This window comes from Castor canadensis, chromosome 14 (assembly GCF_047511655.1).
Source record: "Castor canadensis chromosome 14, mCasCan1.hap1v2, whole genome shotgun sequence".
Classification (NCBI taxonomy): domain Eukaryota; kingdom Metazoa; phylum Chordata; class Mammalia; order Rodentia; family Castoridae; genus Castor; species Castor canadensis.
The window spans coordinates 54,557,673-54,584,455 of record NC_133399.1 but is presented as its reverse complement, the minus strand read 5'-3'; the positions used below and the strand labels follow the sequence as shown (position 1 = coordinate 54,584,455).

The 26,783-nt window shown below is 41.6% G+C and overlaps 1 protein-coding gene across 1 annotated transcript in view; it reads left to right on the top strand.

Annotated features, from left to right (window-relative positions):
- Window positions 1-16,620, top strand: part of Chrnb3 (cholinergic receptor nicotinic beta 3 subunit) — a 29,184-nt gene extending 12,564 nt beyond the window's left edge. Inside the window, exons 2-6 of the mRNA XM_020184687.2 lie at window positions 2,902-3,053; window positions 3,975-4,019; window positions 12,674-12,783; window positions 13,017-13,899; window positions 15,945-16,620. Of these exons, the coding sequence (XP_020040276.2) occupies window positions 2,902-3,053; window positions 3,975-4,019; window positions 12,674-12,783; window positions 13,017-13,899; window positions 15,945-16,079 (1,325 nt within the window). The 3' untranslated portion in view covers window positions 16,080-16,620. The remainder of the gene's footprint in view (window positions 1-2,901; window positions 3,054-3,974; window positions 4,020-12,673; window positions 12,784-13,016; window positions 13,900-15,944) is intronic.
- Window positions 16,621-26,783: the final 10,163 nt, after the last annotated feature.

Here is a 26,783-nt window from a genome sequence, read left to right as displayed (position 1 = left end):
TCTTTGCCTTTCTATAATGGGACGCAGCAACTAGATGGCCTTGCCATATGCTGCCCCTTTGATCTTGGCAATTCTAGCCAACAGAACCATGAGCCAATACACTTCCATTCATTATGAATCACTCAGTGTGTGTACTGTCTTATACAACACAAGACAGACATATGTCTTTCAGCCATATCTACCTTGGCGGGGGTGGGGGGGCGCTGCCTGCCACAGGGGAAGGCCAGAGAAGGTGACAGCTGTATCCTCTCCACTTCTCTCTTCTCCTGAGCAATTCAGCTCTGACCCAAACTCCGCAAATCCCACCCAGCAAACAGAAGACAAGATGCTGACTACATTGCTGCTAAAGGGCTTGTTCCCTTGTTAGCCATTGCTCAGTAGCTACTATGTGCACAAAAGACAAAGCCACTGAGTTCTGGGGCTAGCCTTGAGGGTTCTAGTGGGAGACAAAGCACCATCAGGGTGAAGCGAGCAGGAAGGATTTAGTGGAACCTGAAATGAACTCTTTTATGTGAAGTCAGGACTGTGAGGCTGTCTGTCTAGGGGAAGAGGTTTCCCAGAGCTGAGGCATCCTGGCAGGTTCTAAAAAGGGCAGACCAGCTCAGGGGATTGGGGAGCAGGATTAGGGCAGAGTGGGAGTGGGTAGGGGCAGCTAGGATGGCCACGGAGAGCCAGGAGAGCAAGGTAAGGACTTGGCATGTTTTTTCTAAGTTTGGTGAAACACCACCTTCAGAGAATAGAATAATCATTTTCGGTTTTTAAAAGCTTACTCTAGCTGCTGTGGAGGGGAAAAAAAAAAAAGGACTGTAAAGAGAGACAGCAGAAACAAGATGCATCATGGGAATCCAGGAGAGAAGGTATGGAGTGTGTGGCTAGGGTGGTGCAGGTAGAGACAGTGAAGGACATTAAGACTGAATGTACTCTGGAGGTGGAAAGGGAGAGGATCTCAGTGCAAGGCCAGCCTAGGCAAAGTTAGTGAGACCCCATCTCAATCACTAAGCTTGGTGTGGTGGTGTGTGCCTGTCATTCCAGTTACTCAGGAGGCATAGATAGGAGGGTCACACAGTCCAGGCTAGCCCAGGCAAAAACACGAGACTCAGACAAATAACTAAAGCAAAAAGGGCTAGGGGTCTACACAAGTGGTAGTGTCTGCCTGGCAAGTGCAAAGCCCTGAATTCAACCTCCAGTACTGGTAGGGGTGGGTACGGGGGAGGAGAAAGGATAGAATTTGGGGTAGGAAAGAGGAGCCAAGGATGACTTCAAGAATGTCTGCCTGGCTGCGTGAGTGCCTCTTCCCTCAGAAGGCTGGGGGAATTTCCACCCTTCCCTCCGCACATTTCCAGGATGGTTTCAGGGCCCCTTGTCCACTGGTGCTCTGGCAGCTTCCCAGCTGATCTGCCCCTGAAGGCAGCTCTGAAGAAGAGCTAACTTTTTAAATAAACAAGTGCACATGCAAGGTCACACCTCTTCCTCTCCTTGCATTTTAATACTCTTTCTTCAGTAGAAGAGAAAGGGTAGGGCTCAGTGCTCTACAAGCGGTTACCCATGCCCCCCAGTCACTCCTAGTGTGATGGAGACCTTGGGCGCCTAGAGGAATGAACGTGTGCTCTTCTGCCTTCCATCCAATTGACAACTTTTGGATTTGGCTTTGATAAACTTGAGGGTATTATATATCACCACTGTCCTTATGTGTGTCTCTCAGTGGGAGAAAAGGGTTATCTTGGGTAAAATATGTGGTACAAAATGAGTCATTCTAGAATATTTATATGGTGTTGAACATTCAAAGAGAGACTGCATTAAACAATTAGGGGCTTCCTTGCTTTAAGTTTGCTGTGTTTTATTGAGAAGAAATAAAACCCATCTCAAGACTGCATTCCTAAGCTATTTCCTCAGCTGGAGGTTGAAATTGAAATTAGGATGTTTCATAGGGCTCACATATTTGGGAGCTAAGAGTCCTTCCTGGTTGCTGACCAAGGAGGACTTCTTACTGGAAGATATCCTTAGGGAAGGCAAGAGAACAGGGGTGGCACATGGTAAGCGTCCAGTAAAAACGTGCAATTGCACAGAAAGTGGCCCTGGTAGAGCCTCCATGGTGCATTCACTCCATGTGCCAGAAATGAGCGCTGCTCTGGGCCAAGCACTCTGTGATGCTGTGTAAACATGATCACATATGCCGGATCCTGTGTCTGTCATGGTGGAAGCTCAAGGGAAAGACAGACAATGACAACAGGTACCTACGCACACAGCATGCCTTCAAGAACAGCATACTCTACAACACACACACAATGACGACATACATATACATTTGTACGTAATACACATACAGTGACACATACATATGCATAGCTATACGATACACACAAGGGCAGCACACGTCTACAACATACACGTGCAGCATGCACGTGCATGTGCAACGCAATATAATGACATGCATATGCATACGTATACAGTATACACGAGGGGACACGCACGTACACATACACATGTGCATACCACATGATATAGTGACAACATGCATATACAAGAAAATGTGACAAGGATATGAAGAAGTAAAACAAGGGGCTGTGATGGAGAGTGGTGGGTGGGCAGGGCTCATTTCTGTAAGGAGGCAGTATTTCAGATGAGACCTGAGATGGAGGAGAAGAGGGATGGCTGTGGATGATCCTCTGGGTACAAAGGTGTCCACCCTGTGGTGGGAAAATGGTGAGAGGCCAGAGCTCCGGGAAGGTGTTTGCAGGGGCGGGGTGGGGTGGGCGTGGAAAGTGGTTCAGAGCACCCTCAAATACTCAGAGCTGCCTCTGCTGAGTCAGATTCTGGGAAACAGGTGAGGCGGTGTGTGTGAATGCAGAACCAGACCCTCTGCCACTCCTGTTAATTCAAGTTCCCTTGTGACTCTTACAGCCACCGCAGGATTCAGCTCAATAGCCGAAAGTGAAGATGCCCTCCTCCGACACTTATTCCAGGGTTATCAGAAATGGGTTCGTCCCGTATTAAATTCTAATGACACCATAAAAGTATATTTTGGATTGAAACTATCTCAGCTTGTGGATGTGGTGAGTAATTCTTGGCACTAACCTAAAAACAACATGCGTTCCTAACTTATTTGTGACTCCAAGATTTGTTTTTCTTTCCCTGTGTCTGACTTTCCAGTTTTAAAAATAAGTTATGGTGAGAGAAAATCTGCCCCAAGAATCCAACGAAAGGACCAGATGAAAAAATGAGAGGCTGTCAAGGAATAAACGTTCCTTACGACACTATTAAGTTGCTGTGGACTTTGGGGCGGAGGTTGCAGTGGTTGCTGGGATGGACCTATCCCGGGTGGGTGGGCAGCAAGGCAGAAAGAACTCAGCCAAGGCTGACCAATGTGATCCCAGCTCCTCCTCTTCAGGGCAATGGCCCTGATGACAGCACCAGCCCAAGGGCCACAGCTGCTGTCCCCAGTGACCCCTCACCCTCCTGAACTGGCCTATACCTTAACATTCTCTGCTCACTTTCCTCTTGAGCTCAGACTTCTGCCATGCTTATGTTTTCAAGGAAATCAGTGGACTTAAATCCCCAACGCAGCAAAATTGTCCTGCTCTGGTCCTCCCATGTGGCCCAAGGCCCCAGCCCCACCACACACCCCCCAATTGGCTGCTCAATATCCCAGGATTCTGTCTAGAAAATTAGGCAAAGCTTGTCTTCAGTCCAGGCAATATTTCCTTCTACTTTGAACCATCAAAGTAACTTTTGGATTATACAATTTTATGTAAATATTGCCACAATGAACTGCTACTTGTTTTAGTAATTATTTTTCATTGTAAGCAAAGTATGCACAATGCCTTAGGATCACTTGCCTTTTAATTATTCTTAAGTTTAGAATCTTTTGAATTTTTGAACACCTCCAAGGTAAGACTCAAGAAAAATCCAAACCATTCCCTCACTATTTCCTTTTATTTTAATTTACAGTATCATTTCCATTGTCATTTTTGTAGGATGAAAAGAATCAACTGATGACAACAAACGTGTGGCTCAAACAGGTAAATTTCAGTGCAAGGACAGGATCTGTCGATGCAGGCACTGCAATTGTTTTCTACTTGGAAAAGCTGCCATCTAAAAAAATACTGTAGAAGGCATATTGGACTCCTTGGGGTAGGCAGAGAAGGGTTTATTTTTATTTTGTTTTTTGAGTGTTGGAGAGAAGCCCCTGAGTTGCTCCTGACAGTGAAGCTTGGGTGTAGGTCCCTGGTTTGAAGAAAAAGAAAAAAGGACTCCAAGGCACAACTCAAGGCACCCAAATTAGAGTGGGCGAGTGGGTAAGGAAACCAGCAATGTTAGCTTGGTTTAGTCTCGTCCATGGGATGAACCTGCTTCTCATACCTTCCATTGCTCCCTGCAAAGAACCATCCCCAAGTGAGGGACTGACAGGACCTACCCACATGCTCCCAAACAAAACAAAATGACGAACAAAACTCAAGCTGCATCTGGAGCGGTGCTCAGCTTTCTCCTTAGACCACTGTTTGGCTGTCATCTGCTTCCTGAGGCAGACCTCTGCTCAGAGGATACAGTCCTGGTGCCCTCAGGAAACAATTACCTTTGGAGCCTCAACTTCACAGGTGTTACCTGAAAGGAGGAAGGACTGATGCAAGTAGGCAAGAAGCTTGGTTCAGTTTGCTTATTTTCTGTTTTTGTTTCGTTTGTAACTACTTTTTAATGAATGTCCAGATGTTGCTTAATTTGCCTAAAGAGTTCAAATAGTGCTGGTGGAATGTCTTTAATTAATTTCACGCAGCTAAAGCACACATGCATAGTATTTTTTATTTATTTGTATTGAAGTAAGTTAGTCATGTATTCAGGTTTTTAGACATTGTTCTGTTCTATCTGCTAATGGTTCTATCTGCTAATGGATAAAAACAAACAGAATAATTCCCTAAGCTTCATTCAATCTCATCAAATTCCTCCCACCCAGGAACTTCAATCAGATTAGAAAATTATCATACTTTTTACTGATTTCTCTTCCTCTGATTCTTTAATCGGTAGGTATAGTCGCAAGTTGTGAAGCGTATCTACATGCTATTTTACTCGCAAATAAAAATCTCTGAGAGAAAATTCTAAGTTGACAAAGTATATATAAAAGTCCAATTTAAATAAACACATCCTCCTATCCACCTATCTCACTCTACAGTGACTTGTCTTGTGTTTGGAAATTAGAGGCTGCAGAAGAAAAAATATAATTCTGTCTTCAAGGAGAGGACAAAGCATTTATTATATATAAATAGGCTCAGGAACTTTACAAAAGCAAAGACAAAACAAACTGTACAAACCCTTCCTTTTCACAGTCCTCCTTCCCCAACTGCTCCTTGAGACTGATCTCTTAATAATCTCTCACATGAAACAGTGGCTGGGGAACCCTGGGTCTTGATGCTGAGATAGTGGGTGCTTCTCCCTCATTTTGCAAGTCTGAAAATAATCCCAAAGAGATGGGATTAGACATAAGGGGGAAGACTGTGGCTTCCAGCAGTGATGGCACTAGGCTCATAGTAGCCTGTGGAGTGACATCAGGTCCAGATTTAATTAAATCCTAAAATCTCCAATACCCAAAACAGAGCAAGAGAAATCCATAGGAGTGGAACAAGTTGACCCTTGAAAAAGTCAGCCAGCCGATGAAGCTCTCATCTAGCAGAAAGAGTGAGAATAGTAGACTTTCAGTCTATCGTACTAGCCAACAGGTGCTGTGCCCTGGTGCACAGGGTGTGGTGGCAGAAAAGGAAAGAGAATTCTGTGGTGTGGGAGGCAAGCAGGGAAGGATGCACAGAGCAGGAGGCATTTGAGCTTGACCTTGATGTTATTTTTATACTTTAAAACCACATTTTTAAAGCTCAGGCTAAAGAAACATGAGGGATAAAAGAAAAGCGATAGAGGTCTCGGCATATGTAGGTGTATTTCAGTGGTGGAGTGCGTGCCCAGCATGTATCAAGTCCTGCTCTCAACCCCTGGCATGAAAAAAAAAAAAAAAAGCAAAGGAAAGAGATGTTTAAAAAAAGATAAAACTGAATGTTCAAATAAAGCACTCATTGGTGTTTTTAACAGATCTCAGTTCCAGAGAAGCCAATAAGTTAATAATAATACTTAAAATTTACTGAGCACTTGCTAAGTTCCCCAGTGTGACCTGGAATGATCTCATTTAATTCTCGCAGCTGCTAGTCCCAGGTTGCACACTGTTGACAGAAGTCTGGCTTGTGTAAAAAAAAAACCATCCCCTCACCTTTGGAAGAAGCTGACCAAGGTGTCAGCCTCAATTTCCTAATTCGGTCTTCAAGGCCTTGGTCCCTCAAGGTCTGGGATGTCTCATGGGCAGGAATAGAAGAGTACTTCGGAGAGAAGGAAGGCGGGATTCCCTTCCTCTTCCATTTATTCGAAGTACTCTCTGACAGCCCAGTAAGTGCTAGCTCCTGGGAGCATAGAGGAGAGAACGCCACAGCCCTGCTGTCAAAACACCAGTCATGAAAAAAGAATTAGTGTAATATGATATACACTATAAAGAAAGTATATACACGGTCCTGTTATGAAACAAAAATGACAGTGAAGGCTGGCGGAGAGGCTCAAGTGATAGAGCGCCTGCCTAGGGAGTGTGAGACTCTGAGTTCAAACTCCAGTACTGCCAAAACAAAAAGACAGTGAGAATGAGGGAGAAGTTAGGGAAAGCTCCCAAGAAGAAGACATATTTAAGTTGGGTGTCAAGGTCCAACAGAAGTTCTACAAACCAAAAAAGGGAATATGGCACATATCTGAAGGCCTGGGGGTATTAGCTCAAGTGGTAGGGAGGCTGCCTAGCAAGCATAAGGACCTAAGTTCAAACCCCAGCTCCATGAAAAACAAAACAAAACAAAAAATCCTGAAAATCTTGGGATGTCCCAGAGGCCAAAAATGAAGGCATTAACCAGGAATGCCATTGTGTGATGCTTAATGAAAGTGTCCTTCTGAGAAATGCATTGTTTTGAGAACTGCCAGAAAGCCAATTTCTGCATCTAAGCATATCTAACGCAGAACAGGCACAGCAAAAATGCAGTATAAAAGATGAAATGGTGTACTGGACAGCTCCAGGAATGGAGCTGGCAGAAACAGAAGTGTTCTGGGTCAGTCAGTGAGTGGAAGTGAGCGTGGAGGTCGAGGGTGTAACTGAGCACGTTTGTAGACTATAGAAACACCCTATGCAGCTATACCTCACTCATGAAAAACATTTTTCTTCATTAATAAATTAATTTTAGCTTCCTGTAACTTTTTACTTGTGAACTTTTATTTTTTTTAACTTTTTGACTCTTTTTAATAACAGTTATACATTGTATAGTGTACAAAAATATTCTTCCCTTACATCTTTATTCTGTAAGTTTTTCTCCACTTAAAAAAAGTGTTTTGTTCTTTTTTTTACTTAACGCTAATGCAAGCTGAGTGCTGGTGTCTCACACCTGTAATCCTAGCTACTCAGGAGGCAGAGATCAGGAGAATGGCAGTTTGAAGCCAGCCCTGGGCAAACAGAGACACTATCTCGAAAGTAACACAAAAACAGGACTGGTGGAGTGGCTCAAGTTGTAGAATGCCTGCCTAGCAAGCATGAGGCCCTGAGTTCAAACCCCAGTCCCACCAAAAAAAAAAAAATTATTTGATGCAATGCACACATTAATTGAATTAGTTGAGGCCTAAGAAGGGTCAAGGTCATCACCTCCAAATCCTGACCCTCCTTCAGGTCCTCAGGGGCACTAACTAGCACACAGCCATCATCTCCTCTGATTGCCTCTTGAAGGACCTGCCTGGGGCTGTTCTACAGTTCGCTTCATCTGTCTCTATCTTTACATATACATATGTGTTTATGTACATATACATACATGTGGAGTAGACTAAAATAATGATAAAAGTGAGGTGTAATAAATAGGCCAGAAGCATAGTCATTTATTATCATTACCAACTGTTCTCCAGTGCACATAGCTATTCGTGCCACGCTTGCATACAACTGAGCCTCAGCGTTACCATGGCTCTGATGTCACTAGGGGACAGGAACCTTTCAGTTTCACTATGATCACGGGGCACTGTCATACACATAGTCTGTCATTGACCAAAGTATCATGTGGCACCTGACTTCACTCCTTGTTGTCTTTTGTTCTTAGAATTAATGGAAGAATTTGAGGAATTTATGGTTTTAAAAAAAGTTTTATCATTGCAGCTTAAGTAAAATTTGGTTCTGGATTTAGTAATAGGTAGGCATTTATGAGACTAGTTCAGGTAATATGTGTAAGGAAAGACAATTTTAAGGGTATATATGTTATTATTTTGATTTGGATTTGATATTGCACTTTTTCAAATTCAGAAACCTGGGCTTGGAGAATTTTTCCATTTTTGTCTTAGTCATAGATTAACTTTGATATTTGGCACTGATATATCCTGGCTTTTCTGTTTCTTATGAAAACATAGCTCTCAGACTAGAGATAGCTATGATGTGGAGCTGATGTTTGCAGAGGGCTTTTAGAGTCTTGGCTAGAACATGATACACAAACATGGGGTATTACTTCTAATCTCTCTCTGGGAAGGAAGAGTGAGGAGGCTGATCTCCAGATGCAGCCAAGGTTTCAGAAAGAACAGGGAAGGGACCACAAGATAGAGGATCAGGGCTTTACCTCCTAGCTGAGCGCTGCTGTGTGCACACCACCTGCCCAGCCTGTAATGTGTGCCTTCCCCACTATAGTCATCTGGGTTATGGGGCCCAGCATCTGGGGAATGCATGTCTTGGTAGAAAATGGGTGGTCCTTCTGCATGGGCATCTCAGGAAGAACCAACTGACCCCTCAGGGCTGGCTATGGAAGGACACCCAGGTTGTGAGGCATGTCTTTCTCAGCAGCCCTTATAAGGGAATGTAAAGGATGAAGACCAGTGATGAGGGCAGCTCAGGGCTCTTGACTCTCAAACACTGTGCTTTCTCTTTTGGGACTGCCAAAGTGAACAGCACTGACCAAAAAGTCACACCTTGTCAGGAATGTAGCCTCATTCCACTGTCCATCGCTTAAAACCCTCTTCAGTGATCCAAATGCATCCCTCATCTATTCATTCATTCCTTATTTCTGCCCCAGGCCTTTCCCACATGCAGTACCACCAACAGTCCACACCCATACCACACCATCAGCCACCACTCTGACTCCTCAAATCTTAAGTCTCAGCTTAAATGTCATCTCCTCAAACTTACCTTCCTCACCTACTCCACTGTTCTGTATCAGACTCCCAGATCATCTTCCTAGCAATTGTCACCAGGTGGGGATACTATTTGTTTGAGTCAGTCCCAGGCTAGAGTACATGGCATCAGGAGCTAGCATGGTGCTTAATGCTAGCTGAGCTTGGCATATTTGTTGGATAAATTCCTCAAAAATGTCAGTCCCACCAGCTGTTACCTGTGTTCTCTCTGGCCACAGCAGTTAATCCTGCTGCTGGAGGGCAGGTGAGAAAGATGGATCTTTCTGACTTAGAAATCTCTTTCCCTAAGCCTTGCCTTAGTTCCTTTGGAACAATGTATAGAATTGGTATTAGTTCGCTGTAATTTGCAACTAGGCAGCAGCCTTAGGATTTTCATCATTCTGTAGAACTGGACACAGGCAAAGGCCTGCTGGATCTAAGAAGCAGGCAATTTAGTTTCCAGCAATCTTCATGTTCCAACCAGAGTTCTGTAGGTTGGGTTGATTAGCTGTGCCGAAAACAGACACACAAGAGTCAGAAAATCTTGACAAGGCAATTTTCTCTTGATCAAGAGGGGCAAGCATGAGCTCACTCCAGCTAACCAAACACGCAAGCACAAAATGACTGACGGTGGCTCCTCCTTATATCCCTGACGCAGTTGTACCTGCCCCTCATCTGGGATTTGTCCAGGTCACAGGTTCACAATCTCCCTCCATTGGCTAAAAGTCTTGGGGGATGGGTAAGGGCATGCAGTTTGACGGGCAATGGAGTTGTACAGGAATCCAGAAGAAGAAGCAAGGACCCTTTAAACATGCAAGTCACCTGAGATGGCAACCTGAGGATTTTTTAAGTAATCTAAGAGGGTAACAAATACTTTGATAGAAAAGATCATTTTTCTTACAAAGTGTGAGATCACAGCTCCAGACAGCCTGGAGCTAGTGTCCAGGCTAGTGTCTCTGGGGTCATGGTTCTGTGCTTGCAGGGAGTCACTTGCTACATGCCCACTCAAGACCAGCTGAATGACAGGGACCAGCAGAGTGACAGGAAAATGTCTCCCAAACTACCATCACGAAAAAGAGAACTTACTGGCTTTCACAATTTGAAAAGTCCAGTACAGGGCTTGCTTTATATGAAGCCTCATACAGGGGCTTAAACCATATTCCCAGGGCCTCATATTCTCTGGGTGTCTCTGGCTCCACCTCCTCTGAGTTGAATCCATTCTCATCCAAGCTGTGCTGCAGTGGTAGCAGGTGGTGATGTTAGCGCCAACCTACAAGCTTCCTAGTTCAGGGGAAGGGGAATGGCCAGCCTCCTTTCAGTGATGCTGGAAGTTCTGTGGTATCAGTCTCCCTGACAACCATGTGGGCGGGTAATGATAATAATAATACAAACAGACCAACTGAAAATATGCAAAAGATTGAACAGACACTTCACCAAATAAGAAGATGCTTATTAAAAACTACAGTGAGATACCACATCATATCTATTCCGATATAGTTAAAAATTAAGACATGACAATACTAAGTGCTGGAAAGGAGGAAAGGGAGCTGGAACACCACACCATGCTGGCGGGAATGGAATGATTCAGTCATTTGGGAAAACTGACAATTTTGTGCAAAGCTGAACAGATACTTACTCTGTGAGCCAGTCATCCTGAAAGATAAGAACTTATTTCACTCCCAAACTGCATGAAATGTTTGGAAAGACTTTATTTACAATCATCAAGACCTTGAAAGAATCCAAATGTCCTGACTGGCATGTTAATAACTTTGATGTGTTCAAACAATGGACACATTCACTAATGAAACCACAGACCTGACAATGACACATAGAAGAACCAGTGCACAGCCAAGTTAAAGAAGTCAGGGTCAGCGTGCTGCATGTTGTATGATTTCATTTGTAAGACATTTTGGAAAAGGTAAAACTGTGGGAAACAGAAAACAAATCAGTGATTGCCAGGGGCTGGGGGGTGTGGGAGTGGTTTTAATCACAGCCTAAGGGAAATTTTGAGGGTAAAAGCTAATTTAGCACCTTAATGGTAGTAGTGATTATACAACTGTTTGCATGTAGAAGTGGACACAAAGAGTGAATTTTATATGTAAATTTCTGAAAAGGGTGAAACAAAAGTGAAACCAACAAAAAATGCTGCTTTGCATTCTCCAACACTCCAAGACTCAATCCTGCTAAGAACAAGTCTCCTTGCAGAAGACAAATTATTCATAGAGAGGAAATTGAATTTGCTCTTCAACATAGGCAACAGAGGACAGGCAAAAGAGAAGCCAGTGAGTACCATGTGAACATGGTAAATACCTTATTAATTTGGCTCTTATATTGTCAGTTTTCATATGCACAATTTATCATAAATAGTCATGCAATTTTATACATTAGATTGTAGTTTTTTAAAGACCCATGACTTTTAAATTTGGTTTTCAAGTCTGCAGTTACATCATTTTTAAGACATCGTATTTCAGTATTTTACCACGCACTGAAGTCACCCATCTGCTGACTCCTCTGATTTTTTAGTGACTTTTAGTGATTTTTTAGTGTGAAGTCTCACACTTGGAACATGCTGCTTGACATTATTATCCATGATTACTCAGCTATCCTCGCAGGTCAGATTTCATGACATTCTGAATTCAAGATCTTTTAAATAAAGTCTACTTCTGCTGTAACTGGTCATCCATAAATTGTCCTGTTGACCTCATAACTAATCACTTAATGGTCAGATTCATCAATCTGCAACCCTCAGCCCCTGTAAAATATGCTAAGTGATTTCTTCCTTATGAAGAAGAAGAGAGGGACAAGATTTAAAACTTTAATTGGGAGCTTATGAAATAAATTTAGATTCAACTGTTAAAAACATTCTTTCATCCATTTTCATAATATCATCAAGAATAGTCATGGGATACTTGAAATGTTTCCTATTAACACACCAGGTGGGTCTTTGTCTAAGACACATGAAGTTCAAAATCATGTGAGTGTACCCATTATTAATACATTACCAACCCTCCTCCTTGAATAAACTAAACTAACTGATTGGGTCTATTATTTATTTATTTATTTATTTATTTATTTTTGAGACAAAGTCTGGCTATGTAGTCCAGGCTATCTTTGAACTCATATTATCCTCTTGACTCAGCCTTCCACCATGCTAACTATTGCTTTCCTTTTGTTTGTTTCTTAAGATAAAATAGGCTGAAAAGACAGATCAGGGTGAGCCATGATCCTGTGAACCTCTTCACTGTGTGCTGGATGTGAAAAGTTGGAGAATACCTGACAGGCCAGATCTGGGCACCAGGCTGGTTTAAGTTCTATCTTGACTGCTACACTGAATCCCAGATAGGGTTACGAGGCCTAACCTGGGGGAAATTCCCTTTTAATAAAATGATGAGTTGCTAAATTAGCAGAAATTTGAAGATTCCAAAGTCCAATACATTAATTTTTCAGAATAAGGTTACAATGTACTCGCTTCATGCAGGAATGGACAGACCACAAATTACGCTGGAATCCTGATGAATTTGGTGGCATCCATTCAATTAAAGTTCCATCAGAATCCCTGTGGCTTCCTGACATAGTTCTCTTTGAAAAGTAAGTATCACAGAAGAAAACAGTATGAGATTAACACTGGGTATAGAAAGGTCTGATTTTGACAAAATCTTTAAGAGAAATATACAACTTTAAGTAACAAAATGACTTTTTTTTTCTAAAATATTATTTGACATTGTAATAAGGAAGTAATAAAATAGAAATAGTATAAGGGGGGAACCCAAAAACTAATTAGTGCTCAATTACCCACTAATGTGAAACTACTTTTATGGCAGTGCTGATGGGCGTTTCGAAGGCTCCCTCATGACCAAGGTCATAGTGAAATCCAACGGACTCGTCACTTGGACCCCTCCTGCCAGTTATAGAAGTTCTTGCACCATGGATGTCACATTTTTCCCATTTGACCGGCAGAACTGCTCCATGAAGTTTGGATCCTGGACTTATGATGGTACCATGGTTGACCTTATTTTGATAAATGAAAATGTTGACAGAAAGGACTTCTTTGATAATGGAGAATGGGAGATACTACATGCAAAAGGGATGAAGGGAAACAGAAGAGAAGGTTTATATTCCTATCCATTTGTTACCTATTCTTTTGTCCTGAGGCGCCTGCCTTTGTTTTATACCCTTTTTCTGATAATCCCCTGCCTGGGGCTATCTTTTCTCACAGTTCTTGTGTTCTATTTACCTTCAGATGAAGGGGAAAAACTTTCATTATCAACATCTGTTTTGGTATCTCTGACAGTTTTTCTTTTAGTAATTGAAGAAATAATCCCATCTTCTTCCAAAGTCATCCCTCTCATTGGAGAGTACCTATTATTCATTATGATTTTTGTGACCCTATCAATTATTGTTACCGTTTTTGTAATTAACGTTCACCACAGATCTTCTTCAACTTACCATCCCATGGCCCCATGGGTGAAGAGGCTGTTTCTGCAAAAACTTCCCAAATTACTTTGCATGAAGGATCATGGGGACCGCTACTCCTTCCCAGATAAAGAAGAGAATAAGCCAGCAGTAAAAGGTAAAATCCTGGAAAAAAAGAAACAGAAACAGATTAGCAGTGGAGAAAAAGTTCTGGTCACATTCCTGGAAAAGGCTTCGGAGTCCATCAGATACATTTCAAATCATGTGAAGAAAGAGCATTTCATCAGCCAGGTGAGTGACCTGGGGTTCACGCCATGCTGCCATTGCTGTATGCAAAGACTATGTTTTACAACAAAATGTGGTCATTCTTTAAGATCTATCATCTTTTTTGGGGGGGAGGTGGAGTTTGAACTCAGGACCTTGCGTTTGCTAGGTAGATGCACAAACACTTGAGCCACACCTTCAGCACTTTTTGTTTTCGTTATTTTTCAGATAGGGTCTCAGACCTTTTGTCCTGGCTGGCCTTGGATCTCCATCCTCCTATCTCTGTTTCCCAAGAAGCCAGGACATTCAAGAAAGGTTTTAGTATAATTCCTGTATTTTTTAGGATTTCATAAAAATATAACGACCAAAGTGAAGCAACTATAGATTCATTACTGTCACAATTACTGAATTCTATTTTAAATAATTCAGTTACATATTTAAATTAGTTATCCTGGTCTCTGGTAATTTAACTTATTCTCATGGAATGATTGATGTTTCCATTCCATTCCATTTTATTTAGAAATAAAAACCCAGAATGAATCAAACTTTAGATATATAATTTAGTGTTATAACAGATACATTGTTGAAAGAAGAGCTACTAATTTAGCTTACTGATGTTAAAGCACACAGCTGTAGCTTGAGAAGCTGAGGCAGGAGCTCACTTAGCTCAGGAGTTTAAGACCAACCTGGGCCACATATCAAGACCCCATCACACACAAAAAAGTGGATTTTTGACCCAAAATGGCCCTAGGCTCAGACAAGTCAATGGAAGCTGATCTTCCTTTTTCTGAAGCCTCCTTTGGAGAGTATGGTGAGGAATAAACAACGAAGCTTTGCTCAGTTCACATGCTTAAAACAAGTGACATCTTTACATGAAGGATAGGGCTCAATTATTCTACTCTAAAGTTGTGGAATTTAGTGCCAAGAACCCGAACCCATAAACAAACTTATGAAAGAACTTTCTTGGAAAAAAATCCGGCACAGACCCAGCCTACTATGTCCTCCTAACCATTTGTTAGATTTTTTTTTTTATCCACTTAAAGTTGTTTGTTAAGGACTAGAAAAACAAGTGCTGTCATAGAACAGAAATTTCAGCTATCAAATATCAGGGGGCTTGTTTTTGTTTCTTTACATCTTTTCAAAATACTAATGCAAAGATTCAACCATTTTTTAAAAATTGTAAAAAGTAACACAATTAGCACAGGGAATTTGGGGAATTCAGAAAGATGTAAACAAGAAGATTAAAATTGTTAATAATCACACCACTTAGATGACTTAAAAATCACTTTAATGCGTGTTTTTCGCACCCCCGGAGTTTTATTTCTAACCCTCGGGAAGCATAACACGTCCAGGCTGTCGGGAGCTTCAGGCCACTGCTGCCAGCGTTACTCCAATGTGGCACTGCCTAACCTTAGCCTCTGGAAAAGATCCAAATATAAAACAGGAATAATGGTTTGTACTGAATGGATTTCACTTCTGCACCATCACAAGTTGAAAAATCATTGTGGAACCATTAAGTTGGAGACCATCTGCCGTAGAAATAGGACATTCATTTTCCCTTAAAAGACAGAAGCCACTCTTCCCTGTCAGTCTCCCTGCCCTGGGGCTTGCTCCTGCTCTAACCTCACTCTCATACACGGTGTCTGTTCCCCCCCTCTTCTCTTCCTAACTAAAAGCTCTTGGAGCCTCTCTCCCCTAATGTCTGTCTCCCCCTGGCCACTGCTCCTCCCCGCCAGTGTCCATCCTCCTGGACCTGCAACAGCCATACCCACAACATTCTTAAGTTATTAATGTCGTTAATGTCATATATACATCAGGAAGTCCTGCAGCAAGATAGGCTCTTTTAATGTATATAAAAATCAAACACACAAATAATTCCACTGTTTCTATTTTACTTCTTCAGTGTTGACAAGACAAGTGTTCCTGGACACTCAACTTATGAGCTATTTTCTTGGAGCACAATGAGCAATGGCACTGGACAGAAATTTACACATGCTGCAAATCCAAAGATTACTCTTTTTAAATCCATGATGAGTTCATAACGGTTACCCAGCTCTTTCTCTCTTTCTCAGGTGGTGCACGACTGGAAATTCGTAGCTCAAGTTCTTGACCGCATCTTTCTATGGCTCTTTCTGATAGCATCCATTACAGGCTCAGTGTTGATTTTTACCCCTGCTTTGAAGATGTGGCTACATAGTTACTATTAGGAAGAAGGCTTGAGCCATTTAAAAGACATACCATAAAGAAATCCCACCTTGGAACTGCCATCTGCCAGCATGAACACAAGAGTCCAGATGCACACGCTATTCAAAGATGAGTGGTGTCACCTGCATGGAAACAGAACATCTCTTAAGGGCAAAACCTGGGTAGATGTGGGGTTTCCCAAACTGATTGGTATTTGCCATTGAGCTGGGTGAAAAGAATTCAAGAAGGCCTCCATGTCCTGCTGTCTGTGTGGGAGGGCCGGGGCTCCTGCCAGTATTCAGCCCTTGGTGGCTTGGTGTGAGTTGCCAGCGGAGGTCATGTGGCACTTCTCTACAGTATGTGGACAAACCTTAACTACAGTTTCAGGAATGACCTAGATACAGCAACCCTTGGCACAGCACACTTGTCATTACAAAGATTCCAAGATGCCTGTGGTCAACCAATGTTGCTTAATATGGCATCCATTAAAAACAACCTTGCTTCAATAGGGTAGAACTCTAAGGCAGGTGTAATGCATGGCTTATTTATCAAATTAAAAGCTTTCCTGATGATCAAATAGAATTTGCTGTGACTTGTGACTTGCTTTAAGGTCACAGCAACAAAACAAAACCAAAGTCACCTGCTGCTGAAAGTACATTTATTCATACTCATTGATCTTCTCTTAGAAGTACTGAATATTCTCTAATAATGATTTTTATATACTTCACTTTATTCTTCAAAAGCAGTCCAAAGAAATAGTCAAAATTCAGCCAAATGTATTGAATTCATAATGTTTACTCCTACAACGAAAATGGCATGCTGTGCTGGATGAGGGGCTCAAGTGTAAGAGCACCTGCATAGCAAGTGCGAGGCCCTGAGTTCAAAGCCCAGTGCTGCCAAAAACAAAAACTTCCATTGCCAGACACCAGTGGCTCATGCCTAAAATCCTAGCTACTCAGGAGGCAGAGATCAAGGAGGATCGTGGTTCGAAGCCAGCCCAAGCAAACAGTTCTCAAGACCCTATCTCGAAAAAAAAAAAACCCATCACAAAAAAGGGCAGGTGGGGTGACTTAAGGTGTAGACCCTGCGTTCAAGCCCCAGTACTTCAAAAAAGAAAAGAAAATGGTATGCAAACACATGAGAGGGTTTTTTTTTTTTTTCAGTGTTGGAGATCAAACCCAGGTCCGTCTGCCTGCCAGGCAAGCACTACACCACTGAACTTCATTCCCGGCCTTTACAAGTCTCTTTGACTGAAAAATAATTTAAATCAAAACTTTTTTTAAAATCTAAATTTTGTTTTATTTTCTGAGACAGAATCTCACTATGTAGTCTAGGCTAGCCTTGAACTCATGATCCTCTAGCTTCCTCCTCCCAAGTGCTGGGATTACAGGCATGTGACACCATGGTTGCCCTCTAAATTACTTTTAATAACTTCTCTACTAAAGCTGTTTTTGGTAGTTGACCTGTTCAAAATTATTTGCATCTGTTGACAGAACTTAAAAGAATTGAGTTCCCAGTTTTACTCAGTCCTATATCTTCAATGAACATTTACTTGAGAACTCAGGAGCATATTTTGCTGCTTTAATTATTATTGCTCTTATTTTTACATAGCTTGCCGTCTCGTCAGCATTCAACTGCTAATCATTTGATAATGACTTTTGATGTCCCCACATCTAATGGAATCCATTTCCACAGAGCCCTCTGGGTTTCCTATTCTGTTCCCTTATGTCACCTGGCAGGCGTGCCTCGTCCCCCACCCTGCTGTTCTGTTAGGGCTCAGGAGGTAGGTGTCTGTTCACATTGGGTTTGCTGCTGCTTCCTAGATTTTAACTGGAAGTGATTTTCTCCTTGTCCAGAGATAAGCCCAAATCCCTTTCTGTAGTATTTTGTTTTAGGCACGGCTCTTGTAAATAGTTTGCACATGAACTTTTAACCCAGTCATATACATCACCACCATTAATATGCTTGGCTTGACTCCTGCAGCTCAGTTCTGTGTTCTACATGATGCTTTCTCGCTCTTTTGCTTTTTCTCCTCCTTTGCATCCTGGAAGTTGTCTTTACTTTTAATGATTTGAAGGTTATATATGTACTTCTATTAATTTATTTAAAAAATATTCAAACTCGTTGATAGCAATGCTAACAATCAGTTTCTATAGCCACCATTCTAACAAAACAGTTTCCCTAGCGCCTTACCATTCTCCTTTTCTTTTCTCCTTCCAGGTTTGGTCAAAGCCATCCAGAATTCTAGCTGCAGACTATTAATTTTCATATGATGTATCTCTTTTTCTGAGAATCACTTATTGGAAATACATTTGCCTGCAGTCACACTATAAATAATCCCCCTTTTTTGTTCACCTCTGTTTTTATCCTCTTTCTCTGATTCTTGATTTCTGCTTTTCGATTTTTCATTATTTCAGAGAACGTGTCTTCAAGCATTTTTTTGTTTTTGAGACAGGCTCTCACTATGTTGCTCAGGCTGGTTTAGAACCTCTGGACTCACACGGTCCCTTGCCTCAGCCTGGGAGTAGCTAGGATTACATGTGTGTGCCACCCTGCTCAGATTCAAGCAACTCTTTTAAAAAGTGTTCTGAATTCTTACGTTTCTGAAATTGCTATTTCTTTTGCCCTTATACTTGAACAATAGGTTGACTGAGTATGTGCTCATCATTCAAAATATTTTCCCTCAGAATTTTGAAGACATTATTCTATAAAGTCCAAGGGCATCTCTGAGAAATATGGTGAGGGTCGAGTCTTATTTCCAATTCTTATGTGTTCCTGATTTTTCCTTTCTAAAGCTCTTCACCTTTTATCTTTGGGTTTGAGAAATGTCACCTACGTGTTTAAATATAGATGACCTCTCTCTCTCTTTCTTTCTTCAAATCATGCAAATGTTCTTTTCTTATTTCTTGTCTTACTTCCTGTCTTTAATTCTCACTCTTATTTCCCTGGAAAATTTCTAATAGAGAGATTTTGCCCTCCATGTTTAACATACTGACATTTCTCTTGTACATTTTAACTCTTTAACTCTTTACATTATCAGCTAGCTTGAAATGACAGCTAACAAATTTAGTCTTCATTTATGGTCTGTTCTACTACTCAGTCCACCTCCTCAAGTGGGCATTTTGTCTGGTTGTTTGTGGATCAATCATGTATTCAATTTCTAAGAATTTTGGCTCTCTTCCTCCTCCTCCTCTTTCTTCTTTCTTTTTGGTGGTACTAGGGTTAGAACTGAGGGTTTTGCACTTGTAGGTGGTGCTCTGCCGTTTGAGCCATGTCTTCAACCCAGAGAACTCTGATTCCTCTTTATGGATCTCATACTCTCTGGAATATCTTAGGGAATGCTAATTGCAGATACTTTAAAGATTTTCCTTGTCTGTATAACATTTTCCCTCTGCGGTTAATTCTTCTAACTTCTGATGCCTTTTGTGGTCATTTTAATCAAATACTTGGTGATTTTTGAAATTGTTTTATTGACCTGAAAGTGAAACCTGCTCCTACTTACAGGAAGCCTGGCTGTGGTCATTACATGGGGTAGGCTTCTCTTCTCTTCTGTGTCCAGCCAGGCCTTTCTCTCAGATTGTGAGTAGCTTGCCTTTGGCTCTGGTGTTACCCTTCCCAATTCCTTGAACCCAGCCCCCCTCTGCTTCCTCATGGCAGTTACCCACGTTAATGGGGCAGACAAAGCCACTATGAAGACAGAAGTGTGGCAGCTGTTCCTTGCTTTTCAATAGATTACACACTAATTCCACTTCCTTTCAATACTCCTTGCTTATAATCTTAGGATTACTATGGGGGTTTGCTAGAAAACATAATTTCTTTGGCAGCCCATTCTTTCCTTTATGGGAACACAAATTCCACTGCTGTCAGAGCTAATCATAACTCTAATCTCATCTGCCCTACATACTCCAAACATTCCCACCAGTCTGGTCTGTTAAGGCACCTCAGCCAACTTTTCATTGCTGTTTTTTATTTATAACACCTTTCACTTTTATTTACATTTCTTCTGAAATATTGGTGGGGTTGTTTTAGTAAAATTTCCCCAAACTTTAATTTGAAAAATTTCAAACACACAATGAAATTGAAGACGAGTGTAACCATCACCTTGAATACCCACCAGCCAACTTCAAAGCCTCATAACATTTTGTTTTGGTTTATTTTTCTCTGAATATTATTCTTTTCTGCAATATTGGAAACCTGCAAATATCATGCTATCTTAAGTCTGAGTAGCTCAGCATTCATCTTTCAAAAGTGAGAATTTTTCCGTATAGTCACAGTGCTATTATTACACTTCAGCAGATCAGAAATGACTCTTCAAACCATTCATTTCTAACCCATATTCAATTTTCACCCAATTATTTCCAACTTTTAAAAAGATAATCAAATCAAAGCGCAGGCTTTATATTTGGTTGTTTGTTTGTTCTTTTTAAATCTAGATTAGTCTTTGTGCTTCTTTTTTTGTGAGGAGACTGCGGCTTTGTGAAGAGGCCAGATGTCTCCTAGTGTCCTGCTTGCTCAGTTTTCCCGATTACTTCTCAAGGTGTCTTTCCATTTGTTCCTCCATCCTCTGCATTTCCTGGAAACAGTAAGTTAAGTCCACAGCAGGTCAGGTTCAGGTTACACATTCTGGCAGTCTGATCTCCTGGATGTGCCTCTGTATATCACATTGCACGCTGTCAGGGGACACATATCCACTTCCTCACGTCTAACCTCTGAGCAGTTCTCCAGAGTTAAGTCCTCCTTCATGACCTCCCTTGGCTTCCATTAAGAGGATTTGAAGAACAACAAAAAAAAAAAAAAAAAAAAAAAAAGAAAGAAAGAAAAGCGAGAGAGAGAAAGAAAAAGAATGAGAAAGAGAGAAAAAGAGGGACTCGTGGAGTGGTTCAAGTGGTGGAGCAACTGCCTAACAAGCATTAGGCCCTGAGCACAAACCCAAGTACTGCCAAAAAAAAAAAAAAAATGGAGAGAAAAGAAGAAAGGAAGGAAGGAAAGAAAGAAAGAAAAGAGGAAAACATTTTACCAGCTAGACATTTTATAATACAAATCTTTTCTAAATCACAATTGCTACAGACTTGTTCAGTTATATTTGGCAGTGTTGTGATGTACCATGAGAAAAGTATAGAGCTGTTTCACTGACTGTTCTAAGGACTGAGTGATCTTGGCTTTGCAGACTGGTGGATGCTGGACACAGATAGGTACTGGAAAGATGATTCTGTTGGGAATAGATTGCTAATTTGTTAGCACAGAAAAGTGAGCCATGGCTTGAAGTTCATGATTTACAAATGTTAGACGCAGCAGGAGGACAAGTCCACATTGATGGAGTTCTTCACACTGGCTCTTTACCATCCTGGACATTTGCAGTGCTATCCTAAATGCTTTTGCTTCTAGCCAGGTCTCCACTGTGTTCATGCTAACCCTTTTCTGTTCATACCAAACCTTTCCTTCCTTTGTGCCCTTGTTCCCTCCTTCTGGAAGTTGTTCCTTTAATTACCCTTCCTCTCTCTGTAGCCCTTTCCTGGGCCTACAAAATGCCCATATGTGTTCCATTCTTAGGACAAACACAGAACCATAGTGAATAGAAATAATAGAATTTTTTTCAAGTAACCAAGACTGCTTTTCTTTTAGAGAGAGTCATGCTATCCAAGTCAACTCTAAGCTCCAAAAAAGAAATTTTATTTACATAAATGTTAAATTTAAGACATAATGTTTAACAACGGTCAGTGTATTTTTTTCAATTGATATCAAATTTTGAACCACAGAACTCTTTTTAGGTATAATAGCATACATTATGGAACATTGGGGATCCCTGTATGAGCCACATTTTATAGGATTTTTTAAAAGGAGAAATGGTGAAATAATAACCAGAGCACTGGGATTCTTGGGTTCTATGTCAGCCATCAACCAGTTGCGTAACCTGGGGCCTTGAACTAGTTCCCTGCCCTTAGTGGGTGCTGAGCTCCTGCTCGCTAACAAGAGGCTGTGGCTCATGATTGGGAGCTCTCTCTGCTCTGAAACCCTGTGAGCTGGAGATTTAACTAGAGCTTTTGTAAGCTTTAACTCACATGGTTTCTAACTGCTTTGGGAAAATATCTGCTTTTATACTTCCTGTAGGACAGGATTTGAAAGGATGCATGAGATGAAAATCAGGGTTCCCTCCTCTATCCTTGATGGGATGTGGACCCAGGGGCAAGTAATTGTTCTCCCTTTTATCAATTTATTCATTGCTTAGCTTTAACTCATTAGTGTACTATGTAAAAGACAAGATTAATACTAGAAAAAAATGTGGTTAGATCTGAATCCAGTTTTAAATTTTGAAAAACACCATCATGAAACACTTTCCACAGCAAGACTCTTCCTGATCAGACAAAAATACAGAAAAGATCAAACCTTCAGATGTGTGTCTACAATTCCAAATGTCTCATTATAGTTAAAGTAGGAGAGACAGTAATAGTTTCAAACATGAATATTTACATATTTAGCCTTTATATAGTTATTCTGGGAGAGTAACTACAAAAGATCATGTTAAATCAGAGTGGGTCCAAAAGCTCATATCTGTAATCTCAGGCACTTGAAAGGTGGAAATGGGGAGGATCATGGTTTGAGGCCAGCCTAGGTAAAAAGTTAGAAAGACCCCATCTCAACAGACAAGCCAGGCATGGTGGTATGCATCCATAAACTCAACTACTAGGGAGGCATGGGTAGGAGGATTGAGGCATGAAGTTAACTGGAGAAAAAAGCATGAAACCCTATCTGAAAACTAATGCAAAAAAAAAGGACTGGGGACATGGCTCAAGCAGTAGAGTGCCTGCCTAGCAAGTACAAGGCTCTGAGTTCAAACCTCAGTACTGCCCAATAAAGTAAAATAAATAGAAAGAAAAATCTGTTGGCAAACTTGCTAGCCATCCCAACCAGCAGATGTTGCAAGACCTGTGCCACTCTTTGTCACACACATAAGTATGTAACACACACACAAACATGGGCACACAGGGACACAGAGAGCTTCGTAAGCCGTTCTTGTCCTTGGTTTCAGTCACAACCCTCTTTCTTGGGAAGCCCTCACAGAACATCCAGCCCCACTGAGCCCAATGCTAAGGTGACTGTTCTCTATTTAGCAAGCGAGCCTTAGTTCCTTAGCTATCCCAGAGAGCCTTCCTTATTTTCCCAACATGTCCAGTAGAGCTGAGAGCATAGTTAGGCTTGATTAACATTTGCCTATTAATTACACCAGATACCAGAAATTTTGGATTGGGTTGTCTGTCTAAAATGCGGAGAAGTTTGTGCCCTCGTCCAACCCTTCTCGGCATCTCAAGTTCTGTGTGTATAATTTCAGCATGCACTTGAAAAAATTATTTTCTTACATAGGAAAATTTCCAAAATAATATCATAATTAACAAAATCAATAATTCTAAATTCAAAGTTCCCTGTCTCAAAAGTATTTGAGTGTTATAGTTAGCTTGCCTAAAGTAGGAGTCAGTGCAGGACTAATATGGTTATATGTCTTAAGTCTATTTTAATCTCTTCTTGGCCAAGAGTATCACACATTTTGGGTCTCCTGGTTGCTTCCTTTGGGTATCGTTTGGCTTGCTCCTCTGTCTCCTGTGTCTCCTGCAATCTGCAAGTCACAACTGTACCCCTAACTATAATTCCAAGTCAATGTTTTTGGCAGGAATACATCGTAGATGATAATGTGGAGTTCACATGGTATCATATGACACATGTGCCTTCTGGCTGTCACATCGTTAGTTTAAGATGAATCCCTAGGCCTAAATGATGACAGTCTGGTCTCTCCAGTTTCCAGTGTTTATATATATATATATATATATATATATATATATATATTTTTTTTTTTTTTTTGTTTTGTACTGGAGTTTGAACTCAGGGCCTATACCTTGAGCCACTCCACCAGCCCTTTTTGGTCAAAGACTTTTTTGAGATAGGGCCTCTTGAACTATTTGCCCAAACTGGCTTCGAACCACAATCCTCCTGATCTCTGCCTCCTGAGTAACTGGGATTACAGATGTGAGCCACTGATGCCCAGCTTCCAGTGGCAAATTTTATAGTATAGCCTGTGGCAAGAGCAAACAGCAAAGTTATAAAGATTCTTGCCTATGGTATTGTTCCCTTTAAAGATGGTGTCTAACCTTCCATGTTGGAACACTGTAATTTCCAAAGAGTAATATTTTAATGCTATGCTGGGATGGACCTCTGATGCATCTACTATCATGTGTTAAATGAATTAATGTAATTATCAGCCATGACTAGCATTTCTGCTCAACCTGGCATGTATTTATTTGTATCAAGACTTCCTGTTCGGTATGTCAATAAAATAAAAGTGACATTACATCTTTGGCTCACTGCTGTAATCTTAGCTTTGGGAAAACTAGCTGACAGCCATGACATCAATTGTCATGGCTCCAGGTGGGGTGCACTTCAGTGCAGCCAACCAGCCTGCCTCAGAATTAGACAGCTCACCAGAATGCTTAAACACGGCTCAGCCTGGGGCAATGTGAGGAGCTCCAACCAGGTCAGACGACTGCAGAAACTGAAGGGAAATGGCAGCAGCAGAAGAAATTGTGAAGATTAGTTCAGGTAATCTTCTAAAAATAGCTCTCTGCAGACCCAAAGATATGTGAGTCAGCACAGAGGCACCTGTACACCCATGTTACAGCAGCACTAGTCACAACAGCTGGGCTATGGAATCAGCTAGGTGGCCATCATCCTATGAATGAATAAAGAAAATGCGGTATATATAATGGAGTATTATTCAGCCATAAAGGAGAATGAGATCATGTCATTTACAGAAGACTAGATGCAGCCAGACAGAGACCACCTTGTTAAGTAAAGTAAGTCAGACTCAGAAAGACCAATATGGCATGCTTGTTCTCATACGTAGAATCTATAATACCTAAAAGAATATGAATGTCATGAGCAGAAAATGGGAGTGGGAATCAGTAGGAAGGGGGAGGATGAAAGGAAAGGGTGAGGAAGAGTAAATATGATTGCGGTACTTTACACGCAAATATGAAAATAGAACAAAACTCATTAAAACTGTAAAAAAAAGAGGGAGGATAAAAAAGTAATAGAAGGGGTGAGATTGATCAAAGTATATTATATGGAAAAGTACATGGTATGAAAATATCATGATGAAACATCTTTGCACAATTAATATACAGTAAAAGAGCAAAAACAAAAACAGTCCCAAGAGGAAGGCATATCCTATTTATGAATGACCGTCCTCTTCATCTGCAAAATTCCATCCTGGGGAACAAAAAGACTGGGAAGAATAGTCCTGCTTTACTCAGGATGGGCGCTTTTGCCACCAAGAAATGCCCAGTGAGGGTGACCACCTCTCACAACCTGCTTAATGCATGCCTCCACAGCCTAATGAACAATCTCAAAAGGGTTCCAGTTTCTTATGGAGAAATCATACGGTCATTTTGTCTGGGAAAATTCTACACTGACCTTTCCCACTCATTACAGGGTCTTGGCTTACTGAGCCCCCAAAGTCCTGTGCATCTTAGTAATCATGACAGCCGAAAATGACTTTTTAGACATTCCAAACACCAACTGGAGTGTGTGTGTGTGTGTAAAATGGGTGCAATAAAATCTCCAGGTGGGAATGTTTGGTTTCTTAACCCATTTAGGCTGCTATAACAAAAATACCATAAACTGGTATTTTATTTCTTACAGACCTAGAGGCTGGGAAAGTCCAAGATCAAATTACTGGCTGCTCTGGTGTCTGGTTAGGGCTTGCTTTCTGATTCATAGATAGCTATCTTCTTTCTGCATCCTCACATAGTGGAAGGGGCAAGGGAGCTCACCAGGGTTTCTTGTATACAGGCACTAAAACCATTGATGAGGTCTCCACCCTCATGACCTAATCACCTCCTAAGAGCCCCTCCTCCTCCTAACACCTGTCCCGTCCTGCAGGACACATCAGCGTGGGTAGCGAACCTAGAAGGGGAAGAATGAAGGGACAAGAGACACGAAGGAGACAGCAAGACAGGAGTTCTGATCAAGCTGCAAAATTTTATTGTTCACACAGGGGTATTTATGTGCTGAGGGAGTGAGGGGTATGACGAGGTGCAGGCTGGTTGGCTGGTTCTGCTATAGGGTGCCCGTTCGCGCCGGCGGCAAGGTAAACTCCCGGAAGAGAAGCAGGGACGGCGCCATCTTGTGCTGGAGATGGAGAAGTTGGGACAGACAACCGCAAAATGTTCCAGGGCAAGGTCAAGACAGAATGGCTCACAAAGGGAGCCTTGTCTCCGACATTTCCCCCTTAATCTTATACAAACATGACCAGAATATGTCGGCTTATTGAGAGGGGATGACAGAGGCCCAGTTCCTCAGGGTGGAGATCATTTTTGCTTTGTAAGCAAGCGTCCTTGCTAAGTTCTCAAGAGAATCTCCTCGGCATGTTTTTTGAGGAGGCGGATTTTTTAGGAGCATGCCAACCGCCATGCACCAGGGCATGTCATACAGAGGTCTTGGGTCTGGGGATCCTAGGATCCACCCTCCTGCAGTCTTACCTGCACCCTCGTTTAGAAAAGCCTTTATGATCACTCTCCCTGGGTGCTGCCTCCCCCAAGCAGAGGGGCCCAGTGGAGGAGGGCCCAATGGGCGATGAGTGGTCAAAAATGTTATATAAGAAGAGGGGGTGGCAGAGAGAAAATTTGGAAACCCAGATGGAGCATTTAGCGAGTTTCTATTGAAAGGAAGGTCTCAGGAGC